The sequence below is a fragment of the Suncus etruscus genome, chromosome 1 (genome assembly GCF_024139225.1).
Source record: "Suncus etruscus isolate mSunEtr1 chromosome 1, mSunEtr1.pri.cur, whole genome shotgun sequence".
Classification (NCBI taxonomy): domain Eukaryota; kingdom Metazoa; phylum Chordata; class Mammalia; order Eulipotyphla; family Soricidae; genus Suncus; species Suncus etruscus.
The window spans coordinates 33,282,299-33,303,448 of NC_064848.1; the positions used below are offsets into that span (position 1 = coordinate 33,282,299).

Genomic DNA, 21,150 nt, shown 5'->3' on the forward strand with positions numbered 1-21,150 from the left:
GAGAATTAACAATTTTTGAGATAATCTGTCTAAGCCTTGTTCTAAGCAGTGTGAATTTTTTTAAAAGGGGATATGTTTTTTAGTTATAAGATATGTAATGTCAAAATGAAAGAGTCATAATTCATGGGCCCATACTATTATCTTATAGGTTGTTATGGTATCCCTTCTCATGAAATCTGTGATGGATGGCTATGTGCTCGGTGCAAAAGAAATGCATGGACAGCAGTAAGTGTCTTATTTTAGTATCTTAACTTCTCTTTTTACTTCATCTACTGTGGATACTTTTGAATGTTGTGTGCACAGAGCTCTTTGTGTGAAATACTTAGTTACCTGTATTTACGGTCCTACCTTTCCAATTCATCCTACATACTGGCTTTATATCTGTCAAATAAATATTTAAGTTCTAAGTATACACACTCTTCTGCTCAAAAACCTTCAGGGAATGTCAGTTTATCACAAATGGTCCTACATATTAACACTTTATTTTTCCACCCAGCTTCATTTTGCAATTCTTTTTTTCTTTTTTTTTTTTTTGTTTGTTTTTGGGCCACACCCAGTGACACTCAGGAGTTACACCATGCTATGCACTCAGAAATTGCTCCTAGCTTGGGGGAACCATAGAGAACACGGGTGGAGGAGGGGGGAATCAAACCGAGGTCTGTCCTGTGTCAGCAGCGTGCAAGGCAAATGCCCTACTGCTGCATTATTGCTCTGGCCCCCTTTTTGTAATTATTGAAAATGTTTTTTGTGCAACAGTCAGAGTAGGTATCCTCACTGACCATGTAGAATGCATTTGCATATGCAACCTTTAATAACATGGGCTTCTTCCCTCACTTATTGATTTACACGTAAGCAAATTTTGTGTCAGCTCTGTGTTAGGCATGCTGCAAATTTAACACAGAACCTTCAACAACAAATGAATCATACTTTGGTGGACACACCTAGTTGAAACCTTTCTTTTATATCCAAACATTGAGTTCCAGACCATTAATCCATGATATCACCCACTTTTTTCTTTGATTATGTGTTATTTTATTTTCTTAAAAAATTCTTTTCCGGGGCCGCAGAGGTAGCACAGCGGTGTTTGCCTTACAAGCAGCTGATCCAGGACCTAAGGTGCTTGGTTTGAATCCCGGTGTCCCACATGGTCCCTCGTGCCTGCCAGAAGCTATTTATGAGCAGATAGCCAGGAGTAACCCCTGAACACCGTCGGGTGTGGCCCAAGAACCAAAAAAGAAAAAAAAGAAAAAAAATCTTTTCCAAGAAATAGCAGGACATTCTTGAAAGTGAGGACCTGTCCTTATTCTTGATATCTGAATAGATGCTCAGCTTGATGTTTCCATGGTAATAGTAGCATTTGTTTTATTCCTCAATGAATCAAATTTTCTTGCAACTGAATTTAAAAACCTGAAGGATAATATAGTTAAAATACTTTTACGTGTTAAAAATTAGTGCTGTAATTATGTATTTTAGTCCTCAGTGTTTCAATAGATCTTTGTCTGTAAATTCATGAGGATATCTCTCTGTAGAATTATGTTTTCTGGCCTTCACCCTGTGTAGTGAAAGGAAATTTGATGGGGAGCAGAGAACTACAGACACTCTTAACTTTGATCTGATGTAAGAAGTATTTATCTCTAGAAGTTTATTATATATGGCTCCAGAAAACATTTTGACATTTTCTTTCATGTGGTCATTATGTTATCAAAAACTAAATGTGGAACTAGATAGCCCTGCTATGATAAGTATATTCAGTATTAGTTCATATGTAAATCCTATTCCTTTTGTTCAAGCCGGAATAAAGTCCCAGAGAATCAATTTTACTAATATCATCCTCTCAATTATTCTGAAGTCTAGGTTTAGAAATTGGAGACATTCTATCTTTGTTCCCCATGGGGTGAAGAGTTCTCTGTTCCATTGAAAATTATGCTCAGTTCACTGCTGTGTTCACACTCTGAAAAGTCCCATTTTCAAGGTACTATTATTCTTTGCATGGCAGAAATAGGGCCAGTCCTAGGCCATGTGTTCTGATTCTAAGGCTGCTTCTAATCAATTATGCTTTTGTCTTTAGCATGTGTTAAGGAGGAAATACTTAGATTAATCACTATTTGGAATTTTTTGGAAAAATTCACATTTATCTTAACCCCATTCTCAGAAAATGCAGTATGTCTTTTGTATTTTAATATTTTAATAGTAATTCTAGTAAATCTTGTTCATTTGCAACAGAAATGTTGGTTCTTCAATATAATTTTGTAAGAAATTTTTGAGTCCTAGTTTCTTATTTGCAGTTGGAAATCACTTAAATTCACAATGAGCCAATTTTTAAAAATTTTTTTTCTTTTCTTTTCTTTTTTTTTTTTTTTTTTTTTTTTTTGGTTTTTGGGCCACACCCGTTTGACGCTCAGGGGTTACTCCTGGCTATGTGCTCAGAAATCGTCCCTGGCTTGGGGGGGACCATATGGGACACCAGGGGATTGAACCGCGGTCCGTCCTACGCTAGGGCTTGCAAGGCAGATATCTTACCTCTAGCGCCACCTTCCCGGCCCCTAAATTTTTCATTTTTTATGAAATTTTTGTTCTAATATTTTCTCTGGAAAAATAATTTAAATGAAAATTAAGCATTGCAGAGAAGTAACTGACAGTATTGATATTTTGATTTAACACCTTTATTGTGTGGACTGTGTGTTGTAATATTAAATCTTTACTAAACACTTCAGTATGTATTTTTTGGGATTGTTTAGCTGGAATGATTGCATTTTGAAAGTGTCTTTAGACTTGATTTATTCAAAAACCAATTTAACACTGAATTTTGGGCACCAAAGGAGCCCTCAGCCTCCATTAAAATCGAGTAACTCAAGAAGTTAATAGAAATCTAATAATGCTGATGAGGTCAAATGATATTTCTTTGTTAGTTTGAACTTCACCGATTTTAATTTCTCATTAATTCCTGGTATTTTTGTGAATGTGAAGCTTACATGTCATGAATATAAAATATTCCGATATTGTGTTTGAAATATATGCTTTGTAGCAAATCTGATTGGTTTAGGTCATTTATTTTTCCTTTTATTATGAGTCCTTTGAAAAATATACACTGTAAAGACAATAGTCTAAAACTTTTTGAATTGTTTACATAGATATGTGTGAAAAATATGATGTGGTTCTGTTTAAAGATTCTTTATTTTTTTTTACTTTATTTTATCATTTTTTTCTTTTCTTTTTTTTTAGAAATAAAATATTTAAGCACCATGATCACAAGCATGAGAATCTCTTTATTGGGGGGGGGGGGTTGGGTCACCTCCAGCAGCGTTCAGGGCTTACTCCTGGCTCTACGCTCAGAAATTGCTTCTGGCAGGCTCAGGGGGACGATATGGGATGCCGGGATTCGAACCACCGTCCTTCTGCATGTAAGGCAAATGCCTTACCTCTATGCTATCTCTCTGGCCCCGAGATTCTTTTTTTAAGTGTTCATTGATTTGAAACACTTTGAATTTTTTCTAGGTATGTGTCAAAATATATGTAGTAGTTCTGTTTAAAGATTCTTACTAAATTAATATTGTTAGATATCAATGAAAATATATAACAATGGCTCGGGCACTTGTGTGGCTTGTATGCATTCTATTTGATCCCTGTTACTACATTGTATTCTTCCTTCAGCACTCCCATTGTGGCCTTCATTGCCCCTCACTCCCACCCTCAGGACCACTGCAGAGACTTTCCAAAAATTCTTATTGTAGTTGAATAAACCAGGAAATATGTATATGTATAATTGTGCTTATAGGAATGCTATTCAGCCATGGAAGATGTCAAATGACATTTGAAATAACAATGAGTTCTGAGGGTATTCTTTTAAACCATATCAGTAAAATAAAAATTTTATGCTTTTATATATGTGCTTTTTTGTTGTTTAATTTTTATTTTGGGGCCATACTCAGGGGTTATTTCTTTCTTTCTTTCATTCCTTCCTTTTTTCCTTCCTTCCTTCCTTCCTTCATTCATTCATTCATTCATTCATTCATTCATTCATTCATTCATTCTATTATATATTTGCTGTTTGGGTTTACTCTCAGCTCTGTACTATGAGTTCACTATTGGCAGGGCTCAGAGTAGTATATTGGTGCCAGGTACTGAATGAACCCTGGTGGTCAGCATACAAGTTAAGAGTTTTATCCACCGGGGTCTGAGAGATAGCATGGAGGTAAGGTATTTGCCTCCCATGCAGAAGGACGGTGGTTCGAATCCCGGCATTCCATATGGTCCCTCGAGTCTGCCAGGAGCAATATATAAGCGTAGAGCCAAGAATAACCCCTGAGTGCTGCCAGGTGTTACCCCAAACCAACCAACCAACCAACCAAACAAACAAAAAACAGTTTTATCCACCAGCCTAAGTCTCTATTCATTATGTGGTAGAATCCTTAAAAGAGATTGGATTAATGGTTGCCAGGGGGAATGGTATTGGGGAAAATACATATCAATGGTCAATGGGAACAAACTTCTAGTTTGAAGAGGAGTAAGGCAGTTTTGGAGACATAAGATTTTGGAGATATAAGTCATAGTTACTTTAAAATGCCTAAAATAGTAGATCCTAAAATTTCTTAATACACACTAAAAGTAACCAGAGTAATAGATTTCTTATTGAAATTTACTTTGGTCATCTATACTTGTACATTTATTTTCTTTCTTGGTACATACACAAATAGTGTTTATGCTTTCTCAATTTAGAAAAATCAAGTCATTGTATTGTACCTTAAATTTACAAAAGATGATGTATCAATCAATAGTTTGAGTAAAACATAGATAGAAAAGACTATCAGAGTAGCTGTATCCTAGAGTGAAGCTCAATAATTCAATGTTTTGAAAGACATCTTAAACATTATTTCATTTAATCTCATATAATAAATACTTAAATATATATATTAGAAGATAGCTTTGTCAACATTAAATAGTGCGTGGTAGTGAAGGAGGTATGCAGTGCTGTAACTGACTCATTGTCTAGCTATCTCTTTACCATTTGCAAAAAGTTGCCATGGCTGAGGGCATATTTGCTCTATTAAGTCTTGCACTGGGGAGGGGATTAGAATTTATTTCAGCTAATTGTGTTTTACTGTAGTGTGTTGAATTATATCTAAACAAGCAAATAGATAAGTTAATGTTTACAATTAATTAATAATGATAGGATTTAGTGTTTTTCATTGTGCTTGCCATTCCAGTTTTGACTTTTTCCTACCTGTGTTTTATTTAGCTATTAATTAATTAATTAATTAATTAATTAATTAATTATTTTTGTGTCATACCCGGTTGTGCTCAGGGATTATTCTTGCTCTGTTGTCAGAAATTACCCCTGGCCAGCTTGTGGGACCATATGGAATGCCAGAAATCAAACCACTGTCCGTCCTGGGTTGGCTGTGTGCAAGGCAAACGCCCTACCATTGTGCTATTTCTCCAGCCCCATTTATTTATTTTTAATTTAATGTATTTTATTTAAAGAGCATGTATCATATAATTACACAGTTGATTATAATTCCAGGTAAGTAGGAGTGAAACCATTGAAAAAGAAAAGAAGAGGGAAAAAAATACATTAACAAACAAATTTGTGAAAAATTTTGCCTCTCCATTGACCTCATTGGAGATACAATATTTTCATAAGAATTTCTTTATTTAAGCACTCTGATTACAAAAATGTTTGTAGATGGATTTTATTCAGTGAATGTACACCACCCATCACCATTGTAACTTTCCCACCACCAATATTTCCCATTTCCTGCCTCTGAGCACTCTCTGCCTGTCTTTGGGACAGGAGTTCTATTTCTCTCTCTCTCTCTCTCTCTCTCTCTCTCTCTCTCTCTCTCTCTCTCTCTCTCTCTCTCTCTCTCCTCCCCCCCTCTCGTTGTTATTGTAATTGTTAGAGTAGTTATTTCTCTAACTTTGCTCACCACTCTTTGTGGTAAGCTTCATATTATGGGTTGATCCTTCTGGCCCTTATCTTTATTTTCTTTGATTATTATTACCATACTGTCTTTTATTTTCTTAAATCTCACAGTTGAGACTGTTCTGTGTCTATCTTTCTAATTCCTCTGTTTCTTCCCATAACAGTTCATGTCCATCCATGTATAATTAGATTTCATAACTTCATTAATGGCTGCATAATATTCAGTTATACTATAGTTTCTTTAGCCACTCATCTGTTGTGGGCACCTGGTTATTTCCAGATTCTGGCTATTTTAAATAGTACTGCAATGAACATAGGAGTTATAGAGGGCACTTTTGTATCGTGTTTTTTTTTTTTTTTGTTCCTAGGGTATATATCTAGGAATGGTATAGTTGGGTTATATGGGAGTTCAATTTCCAGTTTTTTGAAGAATCTCTATATTGTTTTCCAAAAAGATTGAACCAGTCAGCATTGCTATCTGCAGTGAATGAAAGTTTCTTTCTCCCCACACCCATGCCAGCAATGGTTGTTCTTGTTCTTTGTAATGTGTGTCAATTTCTATGGTGGCAAATGGTACCTCATTATTGTTTTGATTTGCATCTCACTGATTCTTAGTGATATGGAACATTTTTCAATGTGCTCTTTGGCTATTTGTATTTCTTTTTTGAGTGTTTGTTCATTTTTTTTCTCCATTTTTTAATGTGGTTAGATATGTTTGTTTGTTTGTTTGTTTGTTTTATAAAGTTCTGTCAGTACCTTGAATATCTTTGACATTAGCCCCTTATCTGATGGGTATTGGGTGAATAGTTTCTCCTGTTCTGTTCTGTTCTGTTCTGTTCTGTTCTGTTCTGTTCTGTTCTGTTCTGTTCTATTCTGCTCTTGTTGGCTGTTCTGAAAACAGTGGATTCAGATCTACATTGGCATCTAGATTATTGTGCTCATATGTATATGATAGTTTTCAACAAAAATGGAGTTGTCCTGTGGTCATGTGGTCCAAGAATTCCAATCACTATTGCTGATGCTGTAGCTTTGAGGGGCTTGTTTTTGGCTTTCAGGGCTTCTGGATGTATTAGAAGGGGGTGGAGAGTTAGATGCCTACACTCACCCCCCTCCCCACAATGTGAGCCCAAATACTAGCATACCTGGAGATTTGGTTTAGTTGGTGTCTTTGCACAGAGCTATAGAGGAGTGTTGAATCAGGGCCACAGGGAACTGGCAATTGTGGATGGTGGATGAAGTAGGTGTGACTTTGGCAGGTTGGGACTTGGCCCTTCTTCCCTGAGAGATTTCCATTTTTCAGCTTCATGTTTGGTATTCATGATTTAACATGGCTTAGTTTACATTTCTTTCAAGAACAGTCTGATTATATAGTACTGGCTGCATTTTAGGTATCATTTCTTTTACCCATGTAACAAGAAGCAGTATTGAAGCTGCAGAGCTGGGTGCTAAAGGAAGAGAATACATATTTTGGATTGTCTAACTTGCTTTTAGGATGCTTGCTCAGTACCCAGTTTATATGAAATGCAATGATCAAGTCTGATAACCTCCCGAACAACTTTTATGTATATAACAGTATTCAGGTATATCTATTACAGATTTCTAATGAAATATTTTTTGCTTTGTCTGTCATATTTCACCACGTAGCAGATTAATCACAGTACATCCTGAGAACTATTTTGCTTATGATTTAACCCAACTGTATATTAAGTTCTTTTTTTCTCTCTCTCTCCCTCTCTCCCTCACTCTTCATCCTTACTTTCTGTTCTACTACTACTCCATTTCAAAAAAGTACTCTACTATTGAACCACATCCCTAGGCTAGATTATTTTATTTGTAGTTATGTTTTTCTACCTTTTATGATATTTGTAATTAATTTTATAGTACTTTATTACTATCTATCATTTTAGAACAGTGGTGTTTTGGGACACTTTTCTGGATTAGTGCCAGCCTGCAGCTGAAAGATGTTTGAAAACCCTTCTTTAGAGAACAATTAAAATTCTGATTTCTTGTATTAGATTTCAGTACTCCTGATTATAGTGTACTTCTTGTTATTTTTATACTTAACCCAAATTAAATCACTTTTGAGCTATACCTTTTTAAATATTCTAATCCATTTATATATTTTCTCATGGGCACTTTGGTGGTGATGGAATGTGATTTCTTTTTATATCATTATCATAAAACTGAACAAGGTTTTAGCCTTGCACACAGCTAACCTAGGATGTATTGCAGTTTAGTCCCCCAGTGTTCCATATGGTCCATATGTTCCATATGGTCCCTCAAGCCAGGACTGATCTTTGAGCGCATAGCCTGGAGTAACCCCTGAGCGTCACCAGCTGTGGTCCAAAAAGAAAAAAAAAAAAAACCCAAAAAAAACTATAAGAAAGAAATGGCATTTATTATTGGTAACTTAGGAGTTACTTTATATTAATATTTATTACGTTGATAGAACATAATTTTCCAGTCCTTATATATGCTAGCCCTGTGTTTTAGATTTTCAGCATCACTATGAAAAATTCCAAGTAAACTCAAACTTGTGCTCTGTATTACTAGAGAACTTTTGGAATTATTTTATATATTCCTGGGGGCAGAGAGGGTAAGAAAACAGAAGCTCACATTGCCTGTAATCTAAAGAAAATCTAAATTAAAGGCAGATTAAAAGCTCTGTATGAAGTTTCCATTTGAGATATATGTCTAAGGTCTCTTGTCCTTAAATTTCCTTGAGATGTGTTGCTTTGTATTTTCATTTTGTTTTAATTAGTTTTCTTTAAGAATTTAAGACCTTTGAGAAACCTAAATTTATTTTTAACCTAGTCAGAGGTGATGAGTTACAGAGTGGTACAGGAATTACAAGAGAGACTGGTAATTATTGGCCACATCAGTTGTTGATTTTATGAGCTAACAGGACCTTTATCAACAATGGCTTTAAAGCCTTAATAGAACTTTATCTCAGTTCCTGCCAAGTAGTGCGTGGAAATATGTGTTATCCTCTAAAATTCTTTTTAAAAAATATGATTTTGTTTTTGCTTTTGGGGAACACCTGTCAGTGCTTAGGGGCTATTCCAGGAAGATGGCTTTGGGGACCCTCCAGATGATGCTGGGAGACCATAAGGGCTAATGAAGCTTTTCCTGCATGTGCTCCTGCCCTTTGAACCATCTTTCTAATCCTAAAGTCCTGAATTTTGTGAAATATTTTATTTGAAAATAATATACCATTATATTCTTTTTTAAACAAAAGTAGAAAGTATGGAAAATTAGTGTCTGTGAGTCACTGCAGAGGTGAGGCTCACTTGAGTAGATTTCAGTTCTGACCATTATATTCTTGAGTGAATACTACAATGTGATAAAATGTAATTTTGATGGAGTTTTAAAAAATTAAATAGTAAAAGTATTATACTATTTAATGAAATGCGTAAGGTAAATCTTGCAGATATTTTTATCTATCAAAGAGAATTTACTGTACTCTGTACTGTATATATTTGGAAATAAGACATTCTGTTTCTTTCACTCAATTTTTTTTCTATCTAAAGAAATCTGCACTTAAACTTTAAATAGGCTTTCATCTTGGACATGCATTTAATCACTATTCACTTTACTGTGTTCATTTTGTCTTAAAAAACAAAACAAAACCAAAGTCATGGAGATGAGCAAGCAGTTTCTTGCAATTTGGAATTGTATTTCTTTTCCTTTCATAAAAAAGGAGAATGGGGCTGGAGAGGTGGTGCTAGAGGAAAGGTTTCTGCCTTGCAAGCGCTATCTTAGGTAGGACTGCAGTTTGATCCCCTATCGTCCCATAATCCCTCCAAGCCAGGGTCAATTTCTGAGTGCATAGCCAGGAGTAACCCCTGAGCCTTAAATGGCTGTGGCCCTAAAAAACAAAACAAAACAAAACAAAAAAGGAGAATAGACAATTCAGTGATTAAAATGTAAGTATTTTTGGTATTTATATATTTAATTATTATTAATTTGTCCTTAGGCTACACTGGTACTGGAGGGAATACTCCTAGTGGTATTTGAGGAACCATGTGATAGCAGATTTAACCTGGGTCTCATGCATGCAAAGTATGTATTTAGCTTTGATCTCTCATCAGCCCTCATTTATTTCAGTCGTTCAATTTTTGAATAAGTGACCTATAGGTTGATTGCCATCCATGCCTCAAAGGTTGGATATAGCTGTTATATTTTACTTACAAAAGAAATGAAGTCTTTGTCATATGATTTCTGATAATCAACGACAATGTTATGTGATTTGATGTACCTGAAGCAGTGATCTTTATTGGGGCGTGGGGAACAGTTTTTCTGAAGCAGGGCTCAGGTACTCAAGGTCGCTTCTGGCTATTCTGTGCCAACCTAGCTGTCCAGCTCAATGCTGGGGTCTAAGGATGCACCTGAGCCATGGCTGATCATGTTAAAAAAAAAAAAGATGGTGCTGGCGATCAAAGTAGCATGTGCTTTAGCACCATAGATACTATCTCCCTTGCCCTCTGATGTAGCCCATTCCACAGAGAGTTTGTACATGAATTAATCTATCATTGTTGCATTTTAGAGAATGTCTTAGTCTCTCAATTTTTAAATTTTAGTTGTTTTTTATTTTAAAGTCTCAGGTATTTATCTTTATTTCCCCCTCTGGAGAAGCCCTCTTTCTTCTTTCTTTGTTCACACCCTGCAGCACTCAGGGTTACTCCTAGCTTTACACTCAGAAATCACTCCTGGCAAGCTTGGGGGGGGGGAACCATATAGGATGCCTGGATTCGAATTACCGTCCTTCTGCATGCAAGGCAAACACCTTACCTCCCTGCTATCTCTCCAGCCCCAGAAGCCCTCTTTCTTTTGTTTTGTTTTGTTTTTTGGGCCACACCCAGCAGTGCTCAGGGGTTACTCCTGGCTGTCTGCTCAGAAATAGCTCCTGGCAGGCATGGGGGACCATATGGGACACCGGGATTTGAACTAACCACCTTAGGTCCTGGATCGGCTGCTTGCAAGGCAAACACCGCTGTGCTATTCTCTGGGCCCAGAAACCCTCTTTCTTAATCACACTTTTCCCTTTGTCCTCCATATTCATAGTCCTCTAAATAAATTTCTCTTAAATAAATACTATATTACTTACAAAAAAAATGAAGTGTCAGTTACAAATGATGGACTTATTAAAACTGGTATCCCTTGAATTCTTTGGGAAACTTTGGCCTGTAACTTTATTTTACCTAATAATTGTTTGATGGAGGGGTCTAAGATGGTCTTGGTGGTCTTGGGCTGAGTGGAGGCTCTATAGATGGATTTCACTGTACCTCTCCCACTCTGTTCAAGGGAGTATTTTCTCTTTCTCTCAGGTAGAAATTCATTTAGGGTATGGATAATTCGAGAAAATGGATATAGTTGAAATTGTATGACCTTTAGAATGTAATATAACCTTTCCTACTTCTATAATTCTGCAAAATAGTGTTAATGATAATGAATGTTAGAAACTGCTTAGTATTTGGTTCTTGGAAGAGTTCTACTTTCCAGAAAATAAAGTTTTATCTTTTAACTTTAAGTGTGTGTGTGGGGGGGACCTTGCAATTTCTTCTCACAAGACCCGTCAGCAATTTTTAGCTCGCTTTGTCAGTGGTTTAGTGCACTTACCCAAAATGCCATGCTGCTTGTTGGGGTGCAGTACAGTACTAGGAATTCAATAGGGGTAGCCACATGCAAGGCATGTTCCTCAACAAATTTGTACTTCTCTGTACTTTTAATTACAAATTTAGAGAAATGATTACTTTAACGTGATTTAAATGTATAGAGCTTTCTAGCTTCCAAAAAGTTAATATTGGCGAGAATTTAGTAAATTTTCATTTATTTTAGAAATCTTATTTTAGATGATGTACACGAGTTCACAAGAGGAAGTTTTGTGTTTTGTTTTGTTTTGTTTTTTAGTTTTTGGGTCACACCCGGCAGCGCTCAGGGGTTACTCCTGGCTCTATGCTCAGAAATTACCCCTGGCAGGCACAGGGGACCATATGGGATGCCAGGGTTCGAATCACTGTCCTTCTGCATGAAAGGCAAATGCCTTACCTCCATGCTATCTCTCCGGCTCCTAAGAGGAAGTTTTTTTTGTCCAGGATCACCCAATTTTCCCAATATTTCCAGACTCCCCATCCCTGGACTTTTGCTGTATTGACTTGTTTTCAGGGACAGAAAGCTGAATGATGCTATGGATTTTTTCTTTTTTCTTTTTTGAGTTTTAGTGGAAATTAAAGCCAGTGAGAATGAATGTCATTCTGGTATAAATGGCCACCCTCTTAATGAAGAGTAATTAGCCTTGTTGAGTGGTTGAGTAGAGCAGTTTCTTTCCCTTTTTTATGTTTACTCAATTTTTGTCCATAGGACCTTCTCCTGGAACAGATAATCTCCTGAATTCAATTTCCCAACTGACAACAGCAGTGACATTTTTCTTTTACAAAGAACTCTGAAGTGTCTTTGTAGATCAGAACCATTGATTTTTTGATCAGATTGGCTTCAGGCCTTGAGAGGTCAATGTAGCACTCTTTCCTTCTGTGATATATTTCATGCTTTAAAAAAAATTTCCATGGGATATTGTCAAGATCAGGTGATAGGAGGCTGTCAACCTAAAACACTCATTTAGGTTTACACAGAAAAAGTAGTAGAAAAGTAAAAGTGCGTTCTTGGTGAAGGCAGTGCATTTTCTCAGGCAGTAGCTATTTGCATTCATTTACTTGAGCTTTTCTCCTTCAGTGTTTCTCCAAGCCAAGATCCAGGACTCTGTTCTCTCCCACTTAAAGTAATGCAGTAGGTACAAATAACATTTTACTTCCTGAGCCAGCAGATTATTTTGAACATCTTCAGACTTAAACTTTGATTCCCAAAGGCTAGAGTGGTAATAATTATTTTACTTTAACCAAACAGAACAACACATTTGAGGATATCAATTATTTTGACAGCCGAGCTCTTATGTGGAGGATTTTTGTTAGGGAACAGTTTATAGACTAAAAAGTCACAAGTCATTTCCCTCTCTGTTCTTTTCCCTTTTGCACAGTAAACATTCCTGGGGAAAAAAAATGTCACCCCCTTAGTAATGGAAAGAAAGAGAAGTCTATATAGCTTATTATAAGAGGAACTATGTTCATAATAGCTTCTTGATTGAGAACAAATGCCTCATTAATCTTAAATGCTTCAACCACAGAACACAAAGTAAAGCCAGGAGGAATAATGACTGATATTATGGGAGCATAACATACTGTAGCACACACCAGGATGTGCATACCCAGAGGTCACTGGGCTGCCAGGCACCTCTCCTTAGCATTGAGGGGAGACATCCAGTGGAATACTGGAGGGCTGGGGTTGCGCTTACAAACACTTATCTTGCATGATAAAATTAGTCTGGTAGAAGAAATCGTGTACTTTTTCATTTGTTACTGAAGGTCATGCTGGGTAGAAAGAACAAAGCAGCTGGGTTTTTATGTAAAAGACAAAAATGCTACTTAATTTTAACAAAGTGAGATGTATGTTGACATCCAAGTAGTTAGGATCTTTGAAATACTGTTGTGCAAATGCGCCTCTGACTTGTCATAAACTATAGAGGAACTTCTCCTTGCCTCCAAGTGTATATCTGACTTTCTCTCTTGTTATCAGACAGGTATTTTGATAACTTCAAATTTTTATACCAGTGTAAACAATGCTGTTGAAAATACAAGTGGAGGAAGGTGGAAGGAATATGCTTTGAAACAAGCAAAGTGTATGGTTTTCTGTTACTATTGTTCTTCTTACATACAAGTGATGATATGACTATAGCTAATATGTAGTGAAAACATTGCCATCCCTCAGGATACAGGTGATACAAGTGAGCTCATCTCTGGAACCTGTGAGTATGTTAAATTACACAAAGAAGTAATTATGATAGTAGGTAGAATTAAGGTTGTTTATGAGCTGAACATCAGATGTTAGGTTATTTTGGTGACTTGATGATGATCCAGGGATTCATAGATGTTAAAGAGAAAGGAGGAAGTTAATGCAAGGTGATATGGAAGTGCTGTTTCCGGCTTGGAAGATGAAAGTGTAGGATCCTGACCCAAAGACATAATTCTTTGATAGGGCTTCTAGAATGTCATGGTTGGCTTCATTTTTAGCCCAGTGAAAACCTGCTGAATTGCATACATTCGAATTGCCTTAAATCATTAATTTGGAGATAATTTATTATTGTAGTATTATTAAGAACTAACATGTTCTTGAGTGGAAAGAGCTTTTTGAAAGGGCATTTGTTTTTACTCTTAATTTGGCATTTCTCCTCATTTCCCCCCCCCCCCTTTTTTTTTTTAAATATGGAACACTTCACGAATTTACGTGTTATCCTTGCACAGGGGCCATGCTAATCTTCTCTATATTGTTGCAATTTTAGTATATGTGCTGCTGAAGCGAGCACTTCACTGCATTTCTATGGCATCTAAGAATTTCAGATATCTTTGTCTGTATCCTGTTTTGCTAGTTACTTCCTTTCATTCTTGAATTCTAAACCATCTTTTAAACTGACTGTCCAGTGGCACTTAGTAACTCTCCTAACTTTTCAGATTCTCCCCCCCCCCCCTTTTGTTTTTATTTTTTATTTTTATTTTTTTGTGGTTTTTGGGTCTCACCGACCAGTGCTCAAGGGTTACTCCTGGCTCCATGCTCAGAAATTGCTCCTGGCAAGCACGGGGGACCATATGGGATGCTGGGATTCGAACCAATAACCTTCTGCATGAAAGGCAAATGCCTTACCTCCATGCTATCTCTCCAGCCCCATGTTTTTAATACTGTTTCTTTGTTTATAACCTCATGTACCATGTTGTTTGGTTATTCTTTCTTGAGTTGACTCAACCCTGGTAAATCTATCCCATTTATAAATACTCTCTATCTGCATCACATATATACTGTCTATATGTATTTCTTAACTGCAGAGGCTCTGCAGAAATATATCCAAGATGACTGTGAAGAATCACCCAGAGCTCAGAAGGCTTTCAGTATGAACTTGTAGTTCTAAATGATCCTAAAAGGTACCAGTAATTCATGCAGCATTCTCCTGGTAACTTTTTTATATCTTCTCTTTTTTGAAATATCTCCACTTCCTCCCTTTCTTTCCCACTCACTCCCCCCATAAACTTGCTTTATATTTCATGAAGGAACAGGAAACCATGGAAAGGGTCTACAAGTTCCCTTTTCATAATAACTATGTATATCCCCTATTTGTAGCAACTATGCTTCTAAGAATACATTTTCTCTTCTGTCCATGATCATGGTCTCTACAATTTATTCTTTATTCTTCTATGTTACTGATGTTCTCTTTACTATGCGATGCTATTTGGTGTTTGTTTTTTTTTGGGGGGGGGGTAGGGGAGAGTGGGATAACCTCCCCAACATTGCTGGACAACTGCTCAGGCATATATGCAACCCTACTGGTTGAACTTGGAGGATTATGCACTCTGGGCATGTGTTTCCACCTTTTCAGTTCTTTTCTCAGCCCTGCTCTATTATTCTTATTATAAATTCATATCTATTATTCTTATTACACACTATTTGATCTTCAAATAAATGTTAATAAAACCCACTAACCAGCCGGTCTTAATCATTCTACTTTGCCTGCTTCTACCTTTTTTTCCCCTCATGTCCATAATAATTTCTTACAGGAATTTATTTTTTTTATTCACTTAAGTTCTTCTCCCTTGCTTCTTACATTTATTTCAGTCAGTAAACTGCCTCACATTTTCATAGAAATGTCTATGGATACAGTCAGTTGATACATACAAACTTCCAGTGGGTACAGTCAGTTGATCACTGCCTCCTTTTTGATTCACTCTCTTGCTTGACTTTCAGCATCCAGGCTTTCCTGCTTTTCTCCTTCTTGTTAGCTACTTCTCTGGATTCCCTAGTGATTAAAATATGAGTTAAATTTTCAAGTGTCTATAAGGTAATACTCTTTCTCATAATTTTTTACTGGTCTCAAATACTCTGTAATCATTGATGCCTGAGTATTGAGGATTCAGCATAGCTTCTCTGAAGTCCAGACCCTTAAGTCTAGCTTCCCAAGACCCATCTTGTCCTATCCTGTGAAAATCTCAAATTCCCTGTCTCAAACTAAATTCCAGATCTACTATAGGCTTCTTTCTTTACAGTTGCTGTGACCAAAAACTTGAGAATACTGTGTGATTGTTTACTTTTACTCCTACCCAACACTTAGCTGACCTGTGAACCCTGGCTTGTCTTTTATTATGTAATTAATTTTTTGGCCACACCTGATGAAGCTTAGGCATTACTCCTGGTTCTGCACTTAGGAATTCCTTTTGTTGCTGCTTGGGGGACTATATAGAATGCCAGGGACTAAACTCAGGCTGGCTTTGTCTAAGGCAAGCACCCTAGCCACTGTAGTATCCCTCCAGTTTTAAGATTGCTACTTTTAAAGTGAATCTGGAATCTAGGCCACTTTCACTTTTATAACCTCTCTTGGTATTGTTCAAGAGAGGTATTACTCCTTGCTTTGATATTACCCCTTACATCTCTTTAGGATAAAGACCTTAATTAGCAAACTTCTCTTCCTGACTTCTACTCAAGGGGCTCTGTGGTCCTTTTCAGCCCAGTAGTAGGAATATTCAATTAAAATAAATGTAAGATTCTGTTTATGCTTTTTTGCTGTAGGCGGCTTCTGTCCTACAGCCATCAGTGAGATTTCGGTGAATCTACTTTAGGGAGAGTGGGTTGCACGGATGGTGAAATATGAAATATAAAATAATGAACCCACACACAGAGAATGTGGGGTCAACACGTTTCTAGCAGGAGTGTGACAAATTTAATTTTTTGAGCAGGGGAATTTATAGGGGTAAAATTCGCCACAGGTAAAGAATAATTGTAATCACAAAGCCTATATATATATATATATATATATATATATATATATATATATATATATATATATATATATATATATATATATATATATATATATATATATATATAGTGCAACAATAACAATACCTAAGGTATGGGTGTGACTGTAAAAATTTTAAGTTACAAGAGAGAAGGTCACAACTCAAGGTAACTCCTTGCAAGCTTACTTTAAATGCAAAATCAGGATTAGGAGAAAGTAGGAAATACCTAGAAACTTGATCTTTCTAGGCTGGACTCCATAGTTTTAGAGGTTAAGTGAAGGGAGGAACCAAATCCCCAAAAATGAGCTTCCCTATTCCTAAAGGAGGGTCAAGATCTGCATTCTGGTTATGCCCTTGATGCCAGAAACTGCAGTAGCAAAGAGAAAAATTGTCTTTGCTTTTAGGGCTGCCTATATCCAGTAAAAGGGGTTCTCAAATAAACTTTGGTGCTGGAATTTCTGAGCCAAATCATTTGATAGAAACCATTATTTTGCCTGATGTATACAAAGGAGAGATAGTAAAATACTGGCTGAAAATGTAATGCCAGATGTCTCTTTGGAAATTTTTCAACCATCTATGCAGGGGAAAAAGGTGTCCACAGCGTGCCTTTTGAGGAACTCCATGAGGGTTAAATTAGTTCTATCCACAAGGAAAATCTGAGGATACATCTGGTGGGCTGAGCCCCCCTAAAAGCTTAGGTATGCCCTGACACTTTTTCATGATTTCTATAAGAAAATTTATAGAAGTTTTCTTTCAATCAGATAATGCTCTCTGAAGTTTTAGCATTTCCCCCTCTAATTTTTATTATTATACCCTGATTTACCAAGTTGTTCATGATACAGTCATTTCAGACAATACTCAAATGTCAATCCTACCATCAATATGACCTTCATATTCATTCATCAATGTCCCCAATTTCCCACCCAACAACCTAGTATGTCTCTATGAAGACACAAACAAATGTACTTCATATTACTTGTTACAACACAAAGGTAAATGGGATTATCAAAACTTAGGTGAACACAGGTCAGTTTGAAATGAGTGTTTTATCTCTCTTTGGTGTCACTAAAGTCGGTGTCTGAGGATTTACTGGGCAATGGTTGGTGCTAATTGAGTCGTCTGTATTACTGTTTAGGCTTACTGAGCTCGATAAATTACTATGTAACTTTACCATCAGATTTCCTGTGATACAACTAGGATGATACTATTATAAGATATTGAGTTGTCATGCGGTTGTGCAGTCTGGGATCTAAAACAGCTTTGGTGGCCTGGAAGTTTGATATGGTTAAATTGAGAGCTGGGCCATTTGTGTAGTGTGTGGGGTTTGGCTGCTGTAGTTCTTGCAGAAAGGAGAATTTGTATCTGTATCCTCTTTTCTGATAATACCATGAGGTGTCAGCCAGGACCAGACTATCTGGGAAATAACAGTGCCCATATTTTCTTTTTTTTTTTCGGGCCACACCCATTAGATGCTCAGGGCTTACTCCTGGCTACGCACTCAGAAATTGCCCCTGGCTTGGGGGGACCATATGGGACGCCGGGGGATCGAACCGTGGTCCTTTCCTTGGCTAGCGCTTGCAAGGCAGACACCTTACCTCTAGCGCCACCTCGCCGGCTTCTTCTTTTGGGGTTTTGGTGGGGGAGCAGGCCATTCTGCTTGAGAGATAGTGGTGGTGGGAGGAGATGCTGGGTTTTTAGGTAGTTGGTTGGGTTCAGAGGAAGTTAGTCCAAACCCATTTCCAAAAGAAAAGACCCAGACTTTTCAGCTCTATAGTCTAATCTCTCCTTAGATCATTGAGCTGCTCCTATTATTTGATTTCAGTCGTGGAGCTGTTACCATTCTGCCTCTTACTTTCTGATCACCTTTCCTAGTGGGAAGACCAGGCCCACTTCCACTGTGCTCAACCTCCTCTCCCATTCCAATATTGGCTGGTACAGTTGGGCCTGCTGCAGCAGCCAGAGGGCTGTGTCATTCTGCTGCCTAAAGTCTAGATCGCAACTTAGTGATTAACACGAGTTTACTGGATGAGTGTATCATTTATTTATAATACACATTAGATATGGGATCCTAAATTAAGGAGCTTCCTTAATCTTTGGAGCCTATGGGATTTTGCTCCAGAAGGGTACGAAAGGAAGCCTGCCACTCTCCATTTCTAGTGACTCTAAAATTCCTTCTAGTGCTTTCCTTGCTTGAGATCCTCCCTCTCTCCAGTCTTGACAAATGAGCCACGTTTCCAGAAGTGGTTCTTCCATGTTTTGTGGATCAGCATTTTGTAAGCTAGTTTTCCGTTAATGTGATTAATTACTCTTTGTTTCCCCAGTACAGACAGCCCTATTTTATGGTTTTGCCTTTCTGTTATGAACATGTCAGATAAATAAGGATGTGGGTGGTATTTCAGTTGCATAATTTTTTTTTTTATAATACTGAAAATTGGCTTCACTAGTGCTTATGGTTGTGTCAGCTAAAACGTGAGCTTCTTAGGAGGCAGCTTGTGGATGTTGGTATTGGCATTTCTTTAAGGGATGTTTTATAGAGGAGCCATTGGGATATGATTTTCCTCTGCTGCAAATAATGAATTTCTCTGATAGCCGTTTTTACAACAATGTCCTTCTCGCCATTGTTGTTAATGTTGTGTCAGCACTTGATTATAAACACTCTTTTTTATGGTTAAATAACTGAGCCGGAAAGAAATCATTCCATGTTGTAAATTGGTATTCTAGCCTTCATCTCAGTGATGATTTTTATTTTTACAAAACTAAATTTTTTAAAATGCTTGGTTTTGCTAAAATGGGGCATTGTGAATTATATTCAGATAAGAAAAGAGACATAGATGAAAATGGTGAATTGCTGTGACTATAACCCAAATTTATAAAATTTTCTCCATTTTTTTTTTTTTTAGCTGCCATGAGGAAAGGAGGGGATACAACAGAGGACCCCTTTTAGTGCTGTGTTTGGGGAAGGAACAATTGCATTATATAGTAATTACATTTTTACAGTCTATTTTTTTTGTTTTAGGAAACACTCCTTGACTAGCAATATATCTAAATATATCTAAATCTTTATAATAATGTGTTCTTTCTTATATGGGTGTTTTTATTTTTACATAAGGCACACTAATTAAAAATAAGATAAAATTAGGCTGACAGTGAACACTGTTGTTTTATTTATTCATTTATTTTGAACTGCAAGGTAGAACTTTTTTGGTATCTGTCAATTAGATGGGAAAGAATGACTTTTCAATTGACAGACTAGAAGAAATAATTTAAATATTTATAATTGAGTAAAGGTAAATAGAAGTCAGATCACTTTCGACAGACACATTAATATATACATATTTAATGGAGAATGTTTAAGTTCATTGTGTGTCTATAGATTTCCTTTTGAATAAAAGAGTACCTAATACTGTTGAGAAAGTGATTATTCTCATTAATTTTCTTACATACAGAAAAATGCTCTTACTATTTTGCCTACTCCTTCAGGTCTTCTCTATGTATAACCTAGTTTTGCATCTTGTTTTTCTGGGATAACCTAAATTATATCATTGTTTATTTAACTTGCCATAATATTTCCACTTGATACTACATTGTGTAATTTTTAGTAACTTGATATTTATGCATTTACTATGTATTTTAATCATTTATACATTGTGATGCTCAAGGACTACTTCCCAATGAATTTTTTATGATTTCAGGGTTCACTCACTGAGTACCTAGAGGGCCATTTGTAGTACTGGCGGTTAAACCAAGGTTCAAGCTCCACCCAAGGCATGTAGGGCCTGTACCTATCTCTCTGACCCTCATTATTATTTAAATTTCAATCTTGAATCTAAATAAGGACTCCAGATATTTAAAATAAAATGTAAGCAGCTGTGAATTCCACTTCTTCCTGGATATAACTTTCCTAAGATAAAAATGAAATGAAAATCTGCACATTCTTTTTGCATACTGTAATCTTTTACCTATAATACAGTTGAGGCTGAATTTTGCAGGCTTATAAGTATGTGCATTTATACTTTTTATATTTTGTTATTCTGGTGTAGGTAACATAATTATCATAGTGTTAATGTTTATGAGCTTTTCCCCTTTTTATTTTGGGCCATACATACCCCTGGTAGTACTCAGGGATGGTTCTTGGCTTTATGTTCAGATGTAATCCCTATCAGTGCTCAGGGATTTGAGCCAGGATTAGTGGAATGCAAGGCAAGCACCTTAACCTCAGTACTATTTCTCAGTCCCCATAACATTTATAGTTCTGGTGTATATAGTTAATGTACTTCATTACCACCAAATTGCCCTTGACAGTCTGCTACAGAGTCCTTACGTAATTTCATAAGATAC

At 36.6% G+C, this 21,150-nt stretch overlaps 1 protein-coding gene and 1 non-coding gene across 2 annotated transcripts in view; one reads left to right on the forward strand and one right to left on the reverse strand.

Moving 5' to 3' along the window:
• The window catches only part of KDM4C (lysine demethylase 4C), a 392,436-nt gene that overhangs the window by 215,969 nt on the left and 155,317 nt on the right, over positions 1–21,150 (forward strand). Inside the window, exon 14 of the mRNA XM_049770299.1 lies at positions 149–225. Within this exon, the coding sequence (XP_049626256.1) occupies positions 149–225 (77 nt within the window). The remainder of the gene's footprint in view (positions 1–148; positions 226–21,150) is intronic.
• LOC126026557 (U6 spliceosomal RNA) lies at positions 14,230–14,336 on the reverse strand. The gene has a single exon (XR_007501786.1). It is a non-coding gene; the product is annotated as a U6 spliceosomal RNA (small nuclear RNA).